Source organism: Capra hircus, chromosome 8 (genome assembly GCF_001704415.2).
Source record: "Capra hircus breed San Clemente chromosome 8, ASM170441v1, whole genome shotgun sequence".
Classification (NCBI taxonomy): Eukaryota; Metazoa; Chordata; class Mammalia; order Artiodactyla; family Bovidae; genus Capra; species Capra hircus.
Genome location: NC_030815.1, coordinates 63,786,180 through 63,804,561, shown reverse-complemented (window position 1 = coordinate 63,804,561; position 18,382 = coordinate 63,786,180). Strand labels below are relative to the sequence as shown.

Here is an 18,382-nt window from a genome sequence, read left to right as displayed (position 1 = left end):
TTAACCTAGAAGTAGCTGGAGAACCATATATTTCACAAAATCATGATAGCAAAGCAGTATTACAACAATACTAGGAGGCAGGGCATTTCAGTAAAAGATGCTTTACTTGGAGTCATTCTGACCCAGGTTGGAATCCAGGGCCTGGCTGTTACTAACTACGTGACCTTAGACTGGTTAAGAAACTTCTTAACCAGTGAGCCTTTGTTTCCTCTTTTACACTACAAGAATACCTTAACTTTTCAAGACCACAAAGAAGATTTAAAAAATAACAGGTTTTTAAAAAGCATTTAGCATGGCACACAAGAACTAAAATGTGCTATTTCCTTCCCTGTTGTAAAATGAAAGAAACTCAAAGTGACATAAAACATTTTATTTTGAAAGTTGTTACTTGAAAGAAAGCAACTCTGATTAGAAGAAATTAAAGAATGAAATGTTTTCAGAAGATTCTGGAGGAGTTTGCTGAGTATTTTTGAAAGGATTTAGATATTCATGATACTAGTTCTTTATAAATTCATTCATAAACTTTATAAACTGATTCTGTTCAGACTTGGGCCTTTCCTTTTCCTTGATACAGGTATATCACTAAGTACAGCTGCATGATTAACCATAGCTGAATTCTGGAAGGTTCACAAATAACAAGAAATAAATTCAGAACACAGGAAGATGGAAGACTGGGAGATTTTCCAAGGTAATTGACAAGAGAGGTAGAAGGATATACTAGAGCCTATGCCCACATAAAGGGTTGTCTGAGTTGGAATTAACTAAATTAGGAGGAAAACAAAGGAAAAGGGAATAGCGGGCTGGAGGTGAAGGTGGTGGGGGAGGGGCAGATCTAGATTCTAGGCAGAGTCCATTGACCCTGACAGAGGAGAAAGGAGAGTAGGACGAGCCGGCAGGGTCACCAGTTCCCACAGTGACCACTAGGTGACAGCACTAGCTTGGCTGCTGCTTGAGCGAAAGAAGAGCTCAGGGCACAGTAGCAGGAGCCTGTTTTGTCAGTCAGCATGTTAACAACTTAGAACAAGCCTAAAACATGCTGGGCCTGCTAAGAGCCTCAAACTGCAGTTTTTAAAGTCATTGCCACCACTGAATTTGAAACCAAAAATGTGGGTGACTTCTTTGAGGGAGAAATTACTGTTTGTAGAATTAGAGCCTTCATATGAGTTAAGAAGGGTTTCAGAAAACAAAAGCACCTATTAAGAAATAAACTCACCTAATCAATCAGAAAGTGGGGAAAAGACCTAAAGAGACATTTCTCCAAAGAAGACATACAGATAACAAACGTGAAAAGATGCTCAACATCACTCATTATTAGAGAAATGCAAATCAAAACTACAATGAGGTATCACACCAGTCAGAATGGCCATCATCAAAAAGTCTACAAACAATAAATGCTGGAGAGGGTGTGGAGAAAAGGGAACGCTCTTGCACTGTTGGTGGGAATGTAAATTGATACAGGCACTATGGAAGACAGTATGGGGATTCCTTAAAAAACTAAGAATAAAACCACCATACGACCCAGCAATCCCACTCCTAGGCATATATGCTGAGGAAACCAAAACTGAAAGACACATGAATCCCATTGTTCACTGCAGCACTATTTACAATAGCTAGAACATGGAAGCAACCTAGACGTCCATCAGCAGATGAATGGATAAAGAAGTGGTGGCACATATACACGGTGGAATATTACTCAGTCATAAAAAGGAATGCATTTGAGTCACTTCTCATGAGGTGGATAAACCTAAAACCTATTATACAGAGTGAAGTGAGTCAGAGAAAAGATCATATTCTAATGCATATATACAGAATCTAGAAAATGGTATTGAAGAATTTATTTATAGGGCAACAGTTGAGAAACAGAATAGATTTATGGATGTGGGGAGAGGGAAGGAGAGGGTGAGATGTATGGAAAGAGTCACATGGAAACTTATATTAACATATGTAAAATAGATAGCCAGTGGGAATTTGCTGTATGGCTCAGGAAACGCAAACGGCTCTGTATCAATCTAGAAGGGTGGGATGGGGAGGGAGGTTCAAAAGGTAGGGGATATATGTATACCTGTGACTGATTCATGTTGAGGTTTGACAGAAAACAAAATTCTGTAAAGCAATTATCCCTCAATAAAAAAACTTTTTAAAAAACTCCATAGTCACAGAATATATTAATAATAAAGACTGTTTTAAAGCATTGGGGAAGAAGAAAAATGGTGTCTAAGAAAGAAGAAAATGAAAACTAAGGACTTGGTCAGACTATAAGTACTAGTTTTATTTGTTTTATTTTTAAATACTACCAATTTGGTAGTATCTATTGGTAACAGCTGCTTACATCCATCATCACCCCTAGGTCACAAAAAGTAGATAATCACATTATATATGCCTCCTGATGAGGTGCAATAGAAAGAATACAATATGTAAAAAGTATATAATATTTTCAGTCAGAAAACCAATAAAATAATCAGATTCAGTTTCTAATTTTAACTACCAGTTTTCAGATTATACAAGGAGCAAGTTCAGAGATACTGTACGAATTCAATTAGCAAATCTAGAATATGATAAGCTCTATATGAGAAACAATCCAGTTTCTTTAACAAATAAACTGCAAGAAGGAAAAAAAGGGCAGGGGGGCACCCTACTGTTAGTGTTTTTTAAAACCCTAGTGTTTTTAAAGGATTTAAGATAAATATCAACCAAATGCAGTGGATCCTAAACTGAATAACCAATAAGTAGACAATTGCAGAAATATGAAACGGACTAGATATTTGATGGCATCCTTTAAATTGATAATGGTAGTATGGTTATGTTTCATAAAAAGATTCCCTATAATCTAAAGATGCAAACTGAAATATTAATAGTGAAAAGGTGTATTGCTGGGATTAGCTTCAAATAATTCAAAGGAGCAGAGTAGATGGAATCAGAACTCAAGTATGATTTGCAATGAGCTGATAATTTTTGAAGCTGGGTAATGGGAATCCACTATCCTATTCTCGACTTCTGTGTATACTGGAAATTTTCTATAAATAAAAGTTTAAAAAAACAAGTAATGTTCATTGTAAATAAATTTGAAAATACAGAGAAACCACAAGAAAAATCAAAATCACCCATGAACATCAACTAAGGTTAAACACTATTAACATTCTGAAGAAATAAATATTGTTGAAGAAAATGGGAAGGGAAAAGAGTAAAAATATGACTGTGGTTATGGCCTTTAAAAAAGAATGAAAGCATTTTTCCAAAAAAACAAATAGCAATGCTGGGGAATAAATCTGATTCAAACCAAGTATGATGAGAGTTGAGTTTAATACAAGTCTCTGACAAAAGCTATAAAGGTGGGATTGTGGGCACTGCTATAACAACTGAAGCCAAAAAAGTAAGTACAGTCTGAAGTGACTTTTCAGTCACCGCTCGTCCTGACTGTCTGTGCACATGGCTTCCTCACTTGCTTCTGACCCCTGGCCTCAATCACCTGTGTACCACAGGCAAGAAAGGGTTCATCCACATGGTTACCAAGATCTAGGTGGTTTTAAAGAAACCATTTCTCTAAGTGAGTTTACTTAAAAGACTAATCTATTTAGCCCTAGAAATTTAAACACAGAATACACTTGAGAAGTTATTTTTATTCTCCCTATAAATAAGCTCATTAGGAAATACTAGAATGCCCTAATGGTCAGGAGGAGATTAAAAGGAAACATATCTGAGCTCTAGTCTATCTCAGAACTCTGGGCAACTAGAGCTTATGACTATATTCGATATCTAACTTCCCAGAACCAAATTAACAAAAGTATATAGTTTCATTTTTTGTTTTTTTAAATAGCTCTTTATACTTTATGAAGTAATTAGAGGTTTAGGAACATGTCAAGAATCAAGAAAATCTTTTAGAAGTTCCTGTTTCTAAAGGCTTCTAATGTATTGTTTTACTTAATAGGTCTAATCAATATGACAAATATCCATTTCTCATCAAATATGACAGTGTTTAATAGTCTTATTTGTTGAAGGAATTAAAACATATTTTGTCACACTCAGGAGAAGCAAATGTCACTGACCTTTATTGTCCGCTGCTATAAATCCCAAGATGTTTTCATGACGTAACATGACAGTCTGATAAATCTCTGCCTCACGGAACCATGAACGTTCTTCTCTAGAGGAGAATATTTTAACAGCAACTTCTTCTCCTCTCCATTTTCCTCGCCAAACTTCTCCAAAACGACCTTTGCCAATACTTTCTTGTAACACAATAGTTCTCGCGATTGTTCTCTGAACAAGCAATGGTAAACCTAAGGATAAAAATAAACAGTATTCAATACAAAATATTAGTCTGTTTCTAAACCAGGATAGGTGTTAAAGAATAACCCAGAAACTTAAAATCTCACTGAGGAAATACAGAGTAAATTTGTGAAATCAGTAATTCATGATCAAAAGGAAACTAATAAAAGGATCCAGAAACTCCTGCCTAAGAGTCAAGGTAGGCTTTAAAAGATAAGCTGAATTTAGACTGGGTTTACAGAAGGGACAGGACTAAAGAAGAAGAGAAGGTAAGGTGTTTAGGTCGGAGGAATATACAAGCAAAAGTAGAAGGAAGGAAATGGATGATACATGTTTAGGGAGCCAGCTTAGATAAGCAGAACGGGGACGTGTGTAGTGAAACAGTAGAACAGGAGGGAAGCTGCGTCCGAATGTGAGGAGTACTGAGTGCCAAGCTCAAGGTGACCAGTGAAGAGCTGTAGGGGAAAGAGGAACCGGTAAACATTGCAGAAAAGGGGCCATGAATGGGAAGAAATGATTTAAAAATCTTATTTCAGAAAGATGAGTCTGGTAAGTTTTAAGAATGGGAGGGAAAAAATATGTAAACACCAGAAACAAGAGAAGTGACTTCTGGTCTAACTTTAAAAATGTCTGAGATGGTTTTTGTGGTCAAGCAATTTACTAATTTATGTGCTAGGAACTGGCTTCCATTACACTAATATCTTAAAGAATGATGCCAAGTAACTTACCCTGGTGATGAGATCTTGGCAGTTTTCTCACCAAATGAACTTGCTTGATTATAACATACAGAGTTTTCAGTATTTTACCACACTTCATTTATATAAAAGTATTTAACTACCTATAAAATTTAAGTAACACTGTATTTTTTACTATTCTAATTCACTTAATATTTCATGGACTAAGAACTGTCACCTTAAAATATACTGGCACTGACAATTAAAATATCAGTGTACATCATGTTCTACACTGTTTATATAGTCTAATATGCATAAATCCGTGTCACATGTAATCTATATTGAGTTGCCTACTACAGATCAAATTAACCCAACAGGGTAAATAAAATTATCTGCTCTCTTTGGTTTCTAGTGTGAAATGCTTATAAATACAAACATTAAATCTTTGTCTCTTTTCATCTTTAAGCTTCTCAAATAGGTCTTTCCTTTCCCTTGCTCTAGCCATCCACGGCCCCCCCGCCACTTCCTGCAAAGTAGCAGTCTAACTGTAAACAGTTGTTTTTACAAGGAGACTGCTAGTTAAAAATAAACCTGTAGAAATTAAATGAAGGAGCTCATTTGTATTCTGACTAACCAATTCCTAATTATGTTGTTTACAGCAGACACTAACATATCGACAGTACATACAGTAGGCACTAAAGCCTCTGAACAGGGCCACACCATGTACTTTAAAAGGTGTAAAGTATACCTAAGAGTTCATTTCAGGGACTTGACTGGTGGTCCAGCAGTTAAGAATCCGCCTGCCAATGCAGGAGACACAAGCTTGATCTGCTGGTCCAGGAAGATTCCGGATGCTGCTAGGCAGCTAGGCCCATGCGCCACAACAACTGAAGCCCGTGCACCTAGAGCCTGTGCTTGCAATAAGAGATGCCACTGCAATGAAGAGGAGCCCCACTAGCTGCAACTAGAGAAAACCAGCTTGCAGCAGTGAAGACCCAGTGCAGCCATAACTAAATGCGCTGTGCTTAGTCGCTCAGTCGTGTCTGACTCTTTGCGACTGCATGGACTGTAGCCTGCATGGAATGTAGCTCCTCTGTCCATGGAGACTATCTAGGCAAGAATACTGGAGTGGGTTGCCATGCCCTCCTCCAGGATCTAGGGATCAAACCCAGGTTTCCCGCATTGCAGGCAGATTCTTTACCGTCTGAGCCACCAGGGTTATATTTATTTATGTATTAATAAATAAATATTAACACAGGAAAAAAAGGTTCCTTTCAGGAGGCTGATCTTGAAGTTAGAACGACAAGAAATAAAAAAGAAAGGGAATAGCAAATGAGAAGTCTGGAAACGCCTGACACGTTCAAGACTCTTGTAAATGGTACAGTCAAGAAAGGCTAAGAGGACAAGGAAAAGTCTGTCTTCCCCTTCACCACTGATAGATGGAGAACTAGAATTCAAAGTCAAGCGTGAAAGTCCCTGGGTCGTATCCGACTCTGCAAATTCTCTAGGCCAGAATACTGGAGTGAGTAGCCTTTTCCTTCTCCAGGGGATCTTTTCCAACCCATGGATTGAACCAGGGTCTCCTGCATTGCAGGCAGATTCTTTACCAACTGGGCTATCAGGGAAAGTCAAGATTTATCATATTTTCTGTATTTGGTTACCACAACCCACATGAGTATCTGAGCATTAAAAAGAAAAAAAAAGTTTTCTTGTAAAGACAAAAATTAGCAGGCCTAAGTTAGATCTCAATGTTTTCTGCTTCTGTACCTTTTAGAACTGCTTGAGAGGAAGCTACAATAGGGAAAAATGCGTGGTCCAAGCACCTTCACATGCAGTGAACAATGGAAATAAGACCAGAACAATATGCATACATTAAAGAGATCATAAGCATGAACAAGACACAATAAACACTGGGCTAAGAGATTCACATTCTCAAAAACTGAGACACCTATGTGCATGTCCACACACACACTTTTCAATCTGATGGCTGCTTAGAGGCATACGCTTAAAAATAGGCACATGCGCAACCTGCCGTTCAGATTCATGCAACAGGGAAAAGGTTAGCTTTAAGTTTAGAGGTGGGTACCAGAACCCAGCTCTCTGCTGGCTCCCACAATTCCTAAGTTAAAAAGTACAGTCTTTGAAAGAGAGAGATAGGGCCCTTCCTCATATATGGTACTGAGTAATAAACATTTGAATTCATAACATAAAATGTTGTTTTACCTCTTCCTCAATGACTGAAAGAACTAAAAAGGTATTATTCATAGACATCTGACTTACTCAGAGGCATGAGTTCCATTCATGAAGTGGCATTCAGGCTTTATAATAAATAGGAGGAAAAGCACTTTTCTGCTATCATTCAACAGAAGATAGCTTCTATCTGGAAAAATCTGGAAGTCATTCAGCACAGAATAAACTATGACAGGGAAAGAGGCCTTAAACTAAGCTTTTTTGTAAAAATGCAGCAAATTCATAATTGTATGTCAGATTTTTTTCCCAAATACCTTTTTAATAAGAGTAATAACACTTGTCATTTGGATATAACTTTACAATCTACCAAGTGCTTAAAATGCTTTCACATAAACGTATCATTTCATTTGAATCTCACAACACATTCAATGATGTACACAAGGCAGGGTTCATGAGTTTCATTTTTAAGATGAAATAACTCCAGCATGAGACATCAGCTAACTGCCCAAAGCCACAGAGCTGAGAAACAATGCAGACAAGTTTTTACATGGTAAAAGGAGGCATAAAAAGGAGAGAAGCTTTCAGACAATGCAGCTGGGTCCCTGACAGATCTAGAAATGTAGAATTCTTTACTTCATATTTGTATCTTAAAAGGTAAATATATTCTTATTTAGAAATCAACTGCCATCCAGACAGCAATTTCTTTTAATCCTTTAGGAAGCCAGATACATAACACTGTGCCAGGTGGCATGAGCTGCTTTGATTTCCTTGGGTTTAAGTTTGGCCACAAGAGAGCAGGGTCCAAGGGATTAATTCCAAATGATTTAAAACCACTCTAATTTTCTGTGACTTTGGTCCTTGGCTCAAGATATTTTTTTGTTCCAGGATAACTCCTGGAATGAGCCAGATATTCTTTGAGAATCCTTTAACTCAGAATCAAAGGGGAACCCCAGGGAAGCGTAAAATAATCTCTCGCCACTCCTCCACCATTTCTGCCCAGAGTGTCACATCTTCAGAACTAAGCCCGCTCCTTCTAATCCAACTTCTAATTGCCTCCCTCCTCATGGGAGTCTCAGGCATCCCTACAAGGCTGCCTTAAGAGACGTGGGCTCCTTCGTAAGCCTGTATGCATCCTAGTAGTCATGGACAGAATTCATGGAATATCTATGGTCAAACTCTATAGAAGAAAACTTGAGGTCATGAAATCAGTTTGCTCATACTTAAATGAATGAACATATATACATATACATCCCATAAAATATACCTTCATTCTCTTAAAGCATTTTTCATTATGTGAACTTTTTGTGTATGTGTGATTTTATGCTTCAGAGCCATATGCTTCCCCTAGTCATAATTTCTGTTTTAAAGTTCCTTTAATCACTTGATATATAATTTGTGAAATTTTCATTACATATATATATATTTAAATCTTTGTATCCATGAATCTAGCCCTTATTTGAAGTTAATTTGCTTCAGGCAATTTGGTAATCTATTTCTGATCCCACGTAAATCAACAAACTGAGGAAAGCAAATATCAGAAGGGCCATGGATCCGTAAAGCTGTATTAAATAAAAAGGTGGTCAGGCATTTTCTTAAGGGAGAAAATGACAAAAAATTCATTACTTTAATAAAAACAACAACAAGAACTAGGCCTGAGCCAAAGACAGCAATTTCATGTTAAAAAAGCAAATAGCTTTTTTAACTATGTCTGTCATAACACTCTCTGTCATACCTGCTTTCAAATATAAAAATAAAGCTGCTAAACAGTCCTGAAGAGAATGGGTAACTGCAGATTATTTGAACATCTCTGAACTTCAGCCTCAGCTACAGAAGAATAACTGTCCTTATCCTTTTTATCTTACACAGTCGTGAGAAGGTGAGAATGCTTTGAAATTTCCGCAAATGTGAAAGTGACTTACTGATGAAATGTTGACAAGTCAGTCACTTCTAATTTGTCCTTCCTAAACTAGCCACAGTCAGATATAAACCTAGCTTAAAGACCTATATTAAGGTTCAAACCTGGGGTAGTATTCATGCTAGCCCGAATTTTTACAAACTTAGCCAACTGGCTTAGCCAATTAATAAATACAGTTAAGTTTAAAAAGACATTTTAGGAAAAAGAAAGAAATACATTACCTGATCCAGAACCTGATGTTGTCATGTCGTAAATTAAATCTTTTAACGTTGTACCCTCTGAAATAAAAGGGCGATCTAACGAGGGATCCTCTTCATTTGGCACTCGATGGTGAATGACAGTGCGGTTATGGCAGATATAGACCATCAGCATGAGTGAGATACAGACAAAGCAGACTGGTCCAGCAATGACAGCTGCCAGTTCAACAGGACCGAGGCCAGACGACGGCTTTCCTGTAAAAGGGCCTCAAATGGAATAAACAACACAATAACACTATAGGCGGCATCCACAGTTTCCTCATCCTCCACATTTCCTGCAGTTGGTCACTACCATTAGTCCCAGCCTCATTACAGCAGCTCATGGGGCTCAAGCCCATAACCAGTGAAGCACTTCATCCTCTCCCACTGGCTCTCCTTTTATGATCACTAGCTCTGTCAACATCCACTTAGTCTTCCTGTAGTCTTGAGCCTAAATAACAAGGTCAGGTACTGCAAACATTGTACACCCATTCCCCGCCTTCCATCACTCTCAGATTACTAATAAAAGAACCAATAATCCGGAACAACTCTCATTAAATATTTCTTGAGTCACTGTCTTTTCTTTAAAAAGCAGTTTGGCTTATCTTATTCCAAGGCCAGTATATGCTCATAGCAAGAAAAAATTAAGAATTATATATACAGATAAGCAAAAGTTAAATTTATCTACAGCCTCACAATCCCCCTAAAATTCATCTTTGCATGTTCTGTGTATCTATATACCTCCATCAATTTTTTTTCCATGCAAAAATATACCCTGTTTTTTTAATAGAGTTTGCACGTGTATACTTTCCAGTTTATTTTAATCACTGAGCCTTTTAATTCAAGATCATTTTTTTATAATTTAACAACAATTTGCATTGCTTCAGAAACACATTAATTATGACTATTTAGGCATTCATTCTGACACTTGCTGGTTCATAGCCCACCACCATTTCCTTCACATCACATCTTTATCATATTGAGATCTTTATTGGACTGATTTCTTAGAACGAATCCTATCTTTCAGGAGTACATGACTGCGTACACACTGAATACTTGATTATCTAAAGTTAGCTGTTGCCTTTACATATGAAAAATCTTGGCTCATCTAAAGAATTTTGGGTAACAAGCAATATATGATATTTCATTGCCTTCTGGGTTTTTTTTTTGGTTTTTTTTTTAAAGCAAAATAATTTGAACTTTTTCCTTTTATAGGTAACCAGTGTTCACTTGTGCTGAATGTGTACACAGTTTTCCTTTATTCTTGAAAATTGATGGATTTTTCATTATATATATTTGGTTAAGTAAGTCTTCATTAATTTTACATAGTATTCTCTTTTCTGTCCATCCTTTTGCCTTTTTCTGGTTTTACAGTAAGCACACTGGATCACCTAGATCTGTCCTCTATCTCTTAATTTGCTCACCAACTGTCTTTTTTCTGAACTGTAACAGTTTCTCAAGCTTGTCTTGCCTTAAGCTTGTCTCACACTTGATTATAAAATTACAGTATCCAGTCTGCTGTTCACTTTCAATACTGCATTTTTTAAAATAATGTATCAATTGAGCTTTTCATCTGAAAGCAATCTTCAACAACTGTGAAATGTTCTCATTTCACCGTGAACAACTGACAACAGACCTTGGACTCTCTGAAAGTTCTTCCCTATCATATGGTAAGTCTGTTTCATAGGATGACATCTACTCTCATTTATCCAGTTCAGTTCACTTCTTTTAAACCATGGAATCTTTCCATTTGATAAAATCATTTGCTGTCTGATCATCAGGGACCTGGGAATAAGGGATCTGTGTATTTTAGCATTAGAAATAAACTGAGTTCTTCATAAGATTTTGTGAGTCTCCATTCTGATATTTCAAACCATTTCAAACAACAAAAATGGGAAATTCCGAAATTATTATTCTCTTCGTCATATTAGAATTGCAAGTAACTATATAAAAGTCAGAAAAATTACAGTCTGACAGAGCTTTGCCACAAGGACCTTCTTTATGTTGAAGATCTGGTTTTACTTTGCTGTCATCAGGTGAACTAGGTGGAAGATTGCCTGCCTGCTGTAACTGGCAGGACTGGCCCTTTTATTCTGAGCTCCAGCAGTTTTCTACTTTAACTATTATGATGCCTAGACCAACTCTGAGTGGAAACTGGGCACTGGGGTCTGTCCCTCTGAGCAATGAAAGCCGTGCTTCCTAAAGAAGAATTGAGAGTCTGCCCCTGGGAGAATGGCATTGAAACGTATATCATCATATGTGAAACGAATCGCCAGTCCAGGTGCGATGCATGATACAGGGTGCTCGGGGCAGGTGCACTGGGATGATCCAGAAGGATGGGATGGGGAGGGAAGGGGGGTTCAGGATGGGGAACACATGTACACCCGTGGCAGATTCATGTCAATGTATGGCAAAACCAATACAATATTGTAAAGTAACTAGCCTCCAATTAAAATAAATAAATTTATAATAAAAAAGAGAGAGAGAGAGTCTGCCCCTGTAGCCCAGTCTCACGCCCAGCCTCTCAGCTTAAAGTATTGGTGGGATTCTGCAAGAAGTTCTTTCACCTGCTTCTTTTCCTACAGTTAGTCAATTCTTCACTAGACAGTTATCATCTGCACTATAAGCTGCAGGGTACATGCATGTATGACAACTCTGCAGGCATGTAGATGGCACTTCTTCCATTAGTTCTCCTAGCATTAATACAGCTTTTCCTCAGTTTTGTATCCCTTTATTATAGTAGGTATTTGGGGAAAGTGACAGATCATCACATCACATCATGTAGTCGCTCAGTCATGTCTGATTCCTTGTGACCTCATGGTCTGCCAGGCTCCTCTGTCCATGGGATTCTCCAGGCCAGAAGACTGGAGTGGGTTGCCAGTTCCTTCACCAGGGGATCTTCTCAACCCAGGGATTGAACCTGGGAATCCCACACTGCAGTCAGATTCTTTACCATCTGAGCCACCGGGGAGCCCACCAGGGAAAGGTGACAGCAGAGTTAAATACATGAGCTCAGATCAACATCTTTAACCAGAATCTTTAATCTAATCCTAACTGTTTATGAAGTTTTCAAATTTCTGGCTCTCCTAGGACATTTTAAAATGTAAACTATGGTGAAGGACCAAAAACCTAGAATCATATGTAATAATTTATACATGAAGATTATAAAGCAAGGTGAAATTACAAAGTGAAGGCGTCTGGATTGTTAAGTGTTGCTCTCCATTCCCCGTCCATTACTGACTGCTTTCAAAGGCTGGAGCATTATACAAGCAGGGACACTCTCAGGATATACTGCTGTGGTGGCCTGTATCAGGATTCTCTACATGTGCCTACCCTTTTAGGCACAACAGACCTCAGAGAAAGTCTGTCTTGGTACCACCTTCTCAAGCAACACACACCCAGGAGTAAGAATTTTGGCTACTCTTATGACTCTACTAGTATGGACTAGTTACTTTTTGCCTCTAAACTGAATAAACTGGGATAGTCTAAGAGCTTTTCTTATAGTATCAAGAAAAAAATCTTATACAACTTACCAACAGTTGGAAGTTCTATTTTATTGCAGTGGTCCTGGTTGCAGCAAAATGTTGTAGACCCAGTTTTTGAAGATGGTGCACATACAAATGGCCTGTCTCGTGGAATTAGGTCAATTTCAGCTATACACATGCTGTTATGTATAACTTTGTCTGTGGTCTCTGTGACAGAGACAAAGCAAAGCCCATCTGTGACACAAGTAAAATTGTCTTTTGTACAAAGTTGGCAGAAACACTGTAATGCTGGAAAAAAAAGAAAAAAAGATCCTATCAGAGAAAATTATCAAGGTTAACAATTTTAAATTAGTGTCTACTAATATTGACACATTCCTGATTATATTATAATTATACAGTTTTTTTTTTTACACTGTTCAAAAAACAAAACTCTTGTTATTCTGAGAAGTTCCAAATTCTATTAAGAAGCACATATATGTAGGAGTCAAACACGTTGAAATTTGGACCCAGATTTTTTTCCTAAACCTTTCTGGCTTCCAAGTAGAGAAAAACTGTTACATGCAATTTTATCTGTGCAAGGCAAGCATTTGTCCTCCCATTTAAAATGCAGTACACTGAAATTTACAAAGGTTATACTTATTCTTATCAGTCCAAAATTAGGGATTCATATATTCCCTCCACTGGGGAATGCAGTGTGAAAATCCTACCTCCTCCTCACTGTAGGTTGGAAATCTCAGGGTAAGCTTATGGTAATAGAGTAATGGAAATAGATTTGTATTGAGCCAGACATTCCCTTCTCCTGTGCAAACTCCAAAAAAGACATGTATCTTCTAATCAGGATTAGAGTACTTTCTCATAAGCAAGGTAACAAGACATATGTACTCCAACCACAAAGGCAACTGGCTATAGAAATAACTGGAGAAACACTTGCTCCATGCCCACTTTTATCTATTTGATTTTTATGGCTCAACTTGAAGAGTAATTCCTTAAGGGAAGTCTTCTAATTATAATCAACACCTTCCCATACACACAGAACTTCACTAAGCTCGCCAACAAGGGTAAGTGTTCCCCAAAGCAAACAAACACTGCTTACCGGAATTATCTCCTTTCCCTCATGAAACTCTAAGGTTCTTGAGGGCAGATTCTGTAAATCCACATCTAGAACTAAGCTTGGTACACAACATTAAAAAAAACTGTGAAATGAATGGGAGATCACTGTGATCGCATGAAAAGCACAGATATATCCTTGAGTCCAATTGCACATCGGTAAAGGAAAAGGGAAGTGTCCAGGTTTGCAGAATGGCCATTTGCAATGAGACCAGGGAGGTCTACTGTAACTAGAAACAGTGGCTAGGCAGACAGGCAGGCCAGGAGAAAACTAGCTACTCTGAACAGCTATTTGGTGTGCAGGAAAGGGTTCACTCAGCAAGTCCAAGCTGCTCAAACCTTGCACATCCTTAAGAAACGCTTGTCTTCAGGACTGGTCCTTGGCCAGTTCCTGGGAGATGAGCTCTGACACCCTGAAATATTCTCTTTCATAAGACTGCTGTGTGACTGAGCCCCTGGACACCAAGGCTCCAGTGAACTCCGCTGGCAACACTTCCCACGTGCTGTCATCCCTGACTGCTAAGTTACGTGGACACCTATGATGCTGCACTGGGAGAGGACGTCTGGAAGCTGGCACTGGGTTTCTCCTGGACTTTGCCCCGTGTGCCTTCCCTTTTCCTTTTGATGATTTTAGTACATGTCTTTCTATTGTAATAAATGAAAACCATGAGTATTAACAGCTTTTCTGGGTCCTATGAGTCCTTCTAGTAAATCATCAAGCCTGAGGAAGGTCATGTGGACCTCCAACTCACTTGTTAAATCCAAACTTAGGGACCATCAGCATCACCTCTAGCAGCTGCTTCTTGGTTGCTGGCTTAATTAAGCACGCTTTATTATCTTTAAAGACCAGCAAAGTTTTAACTTAATCATTATAAAAATTCTTTTCTTTCTCCATAGATAGTTCAGCTCTTTGAATTAAATCCTCCCAAGCATGAAGATAATTCAAGAAAAGAATAAGAAAGTTCTAACATTTAAAGACTGTTGAAAGAGACAGTCGTTTGGTGGTGATTGTAGGTTCCCTGGGTATAATTTCCTAAGGAAGGATTCTGAACCAGGAATCCACGGACTGGCTTCAGGGATACACAAATCCTATGAAACTGTAGGCCAAATGTTGTATGTATTTACATTTTCAAAGAGAAGGTTTATAGCTTTCAACAGAACTACAAAGTGGTCCATCACCCACAAAAATTTAAAACCACCACCACAGAAGGCTGTCATTATTCTTCTGAAGCGTGTTTACTCATGATTAGCCATTCAACCAATGTTTTCTAAGCATAGCTTTATCAGTTACTCCACCAGAAGTTTATTCAAAGATTAATAATTCATGGTCATAGCCCTTGAAGGGCTCCAATCATCAGTGAGGGAAAACATTACAATACAGTGTGGTAATTGCTGTATAAAAATACTGCCATGAAGAATCACCCTGTTCTAGTAGCTTCATGGCTCCCTTAGTGTGTATGAAATAAGAGTGAAACAGTGGGTCTAACTTCTACTGTGGGGTTCCAACTTATTGTTCACATTACAAATGCTATCCAGAGTCACACACTTCTCATCATTATGATGTTCATATTTCATGAACATGAAACATGAGTCAATGAAATATGAACTTCACTGAAGGTCATACTTCATGACCTTGATCTTTACAGATCCTATCTCTCTGCCTAGTTTAAACCCCCTCTCATATTTTACGACCCTATTCAAACAAGATCTTTTCCATGATGTGCTTGCTCTAAATCTCTCCTCTACCCATAAAACAACTGGGTGACTCCTTTCAATTTTTTTTCATAGCTCTCTTTACATACGTTTAGGTTAGCACAAATTAGTCTATTTACAGTTTGCTGTTAAAGTGTCTCTCGTTAAATTAGGAATGGCCAGGTTTTTAAAATTTTCCCATCTTTGAATTCTGAACTCATGACAGCAATCAGAAAAACATTTGCCAGGGACTTCCCTGATGGTCCAGTGGTTAAGACTCAGCGCTGCCATAGAGGGGCTATAGGTTCGATCCCTGGTCAAGGAACTAAGATTCCACATGCTATTCTACACAGCCAAATATATATATATATATGTATATATATATATACGTTTTGGTGGGTTTTTTTGGCCAAAGAAATGTTTCCCAAACAGGAGGTCAAAATATGTTGAGAGAAGGAGGAGAGTCTAAAATAGTGTACAAAAATTTAAGTATATTTATTTAAAACCTACTCTAAGATGAATAATGAATAATCAGTATGGAAAGGCAAATAAGATATGACACTGAAAGATGAATGCCCGAAGTCAGTAGCTATCCAGTACAATACTGGGGAAGAATGGAAAAACAGCTACAGAAAGAATGAAGAGGCTGAGCCAAAGCGGAAACGAAGCTCAGTTGTGGTTGTATCTGGTGGTGAAAGTAAAGTCTGATGCTGTAAGAATAATTCTTCACAGGAACCTGGAATGTTAGGTCCATGAATTAGGTCCATGAATTAAGGTAAACTGGACATGGTCAAACAGGAGATGGCAAGAGTGAACATCAACATTTTAGGAATCAGTGAACTAAAATAGATGGGAATAGGCTAATTAAATTCAGATGACCATTACATCCACAACTGTGGGCAAGAATTCCTTTGGAGTAGCCCTCAGAGTCAACAAAGAGAGTCCAAAATGCAGTACTTGGTTGCAATCTCAAAAATGACAGAATAATCTCAGTTTGTTTCCAAGGCAAATCATTTAGTATCATAGTAAACCAAGTCTATGCCCCAACTGCTAAGGCTGAAGAAGCTGAACGAGTCTATGAAGACCGACAAGACCTCCTAGAACTAACACCAAAAAAAAGATGTTCTTTTCATCTGGAATGAAAAGTAGGAAGTCAAGAGATACTGGAATATCAGGCAAGTTTGGCCTTGGAGTACAAAATGAAGCAGGGCAAAGGCTAACAGAGTTTTGCCAAGAGAACGCACTGGTCATAGCTAACACTCTCTTCCAACAACACAAGGGACAACTCTACACATGGACATCACCTGGTGGTCAACAGCAAAATCAGACTCATTATTTTCTTCACAGCCGAAGATGGAGAAGCTCTACACAGTCACCAAAAACAAGTCCTGGAACTGACTGTGGCTCAGATCATCAGCTCCTTACTGCTAAATTCACACTCAAATTGAAAGTACAGAAAACCACTAGGCCATTCAGGTATGACCTAAATCAAATCCCTTATCATTATACAGTGGAGGTGATGAATGGATTCAAGGGACTAGATCTGGGAGAGAGACTGCCTAAAGAACTATGGACAGAAGTTCATAACACTGTACAGAAGGTGGTGACCGAAACCATCCCCAAGAAAAAGAAAATGCAAGAAGACAAAGTGGTTGTCTGAGGCCTTACAAATAGCTGTGAAAAGAAGAGAAGAGGAAGGCAAAAGGGAAAGAGAAAGATACACCCAACTGAATGCAGAGTTCCAGAGAACAGCAGGGAGAGGTAAGAGAGCCTTCCTCAGTGATCGATACAAAGAGATGGAGGAAAACAACAGAATGGGAAAGGCTAGAGAGCTCTTTAAGAAAGCTGGAGATACTAAGGGAACATTTCATGCAAAGACAGGCACAGTAAAGGACAAAAACAGCAAGGACCTAACAGAAGCAGAAGAGATTAAGAGGTGGCAAGAATACACAGAAGAACTATACAAAAAAGATCTTCATGACCCAGATAACGACAATGGTGTGATCACTCATTTAGAGCCAGACATACTGGAGTGTGAAGTCAAGTGGGCCTTAGGAAGCATTACTATGAACAAAGCTAGTGGAGGTGATGGAATTCCAGCTGAGCTATTTCAACTCCTGAAAGATGATGCTATTAAAGAGCTGCACTCAATATACCAGCAAATTTGGAAAACTCAGCAGTGGCCACAGGTTAGTCTTCATTCCAATCCCAAAGAAAAGCAATGCCAAAGAATGTTCAAATTACCATACAATTGCACTCATTTCACATGCCAGCAAGATTATGCTCAAAATCCTTCAGGCTAGGACTTCAGCAGTATGTGAACTGAGAAATTCCAGATATACAAGCTGGATTTAGAACAGGCAGATAAACCAGAGATCAAATTGCCAACAGACACTGGATCACAGAAAAAGCAAGGGAATTCCACTCCAAAATATCTACTGTTTCATTGACCATGCCAAAGCCTTTGATTGTGTGGATCACAACAAAGTGTGGAATATTCTTAATGAGATGGGAGTAACAGACCACATCACCTGCCTCCTGAGAAACCTGTATGCAAGACAAGCAGCAGCAGAACTGGACATGGAACAACAGACTGGTTCAAAATTGGGAAAGGAGCACATCAAGACTGTATATTGTCACCCTGCTTATTTAATTTATATGCAAAGTATACCATGTGAAATGCCAGACCAGATGAATCATAAGCTGGAATCAAGACTGCCAGGAGAACCATCAACCACCTCAAATATACAGATGATACCACTTTAATGGCAGAAAGTGATGAGGAACTAAAGAGCTTCTTGATGAAGGTGAAAGAGGAGA

At 38.3% G+C, this 18,382-nt stretch overlaps 1 protein-coding gene across 2 annotated transcripts in view; it reads right to left on the bottom strand.

Annotated features, from left to right (window-relative positions):
- Positions 1-18,382, bottom strand: part of TGFBR1 (transforming growth factor beta receptor 1) — a 70,156-nt gene that overhangs the window by 24,772 nt on the left and 27,002 nt on the right. The window contains exons 2-4 of one of the 2 annotated variants that reach the window (XM_018052233.1): positions 12,812-13,051; positions 9,264-9,506; positions 4,044-4,274 (exon numbers count right to left, since the gene is read on the bottom strand). In XM_018052233.1, the coding sequence (XP_017907722.1) occupies positions 4,044-4,274; positions 9,264-9,506; positions 12,812-13,051 (714 nt within the window). The remainder of the gene's footprint in view (positions 1-4,043; positions 4,275-9,263; positions 9,507-12,811; positions 13,052-18,382) is intronic. The other variant, XM_018052234.1, reaches the window with a different exon arrangement.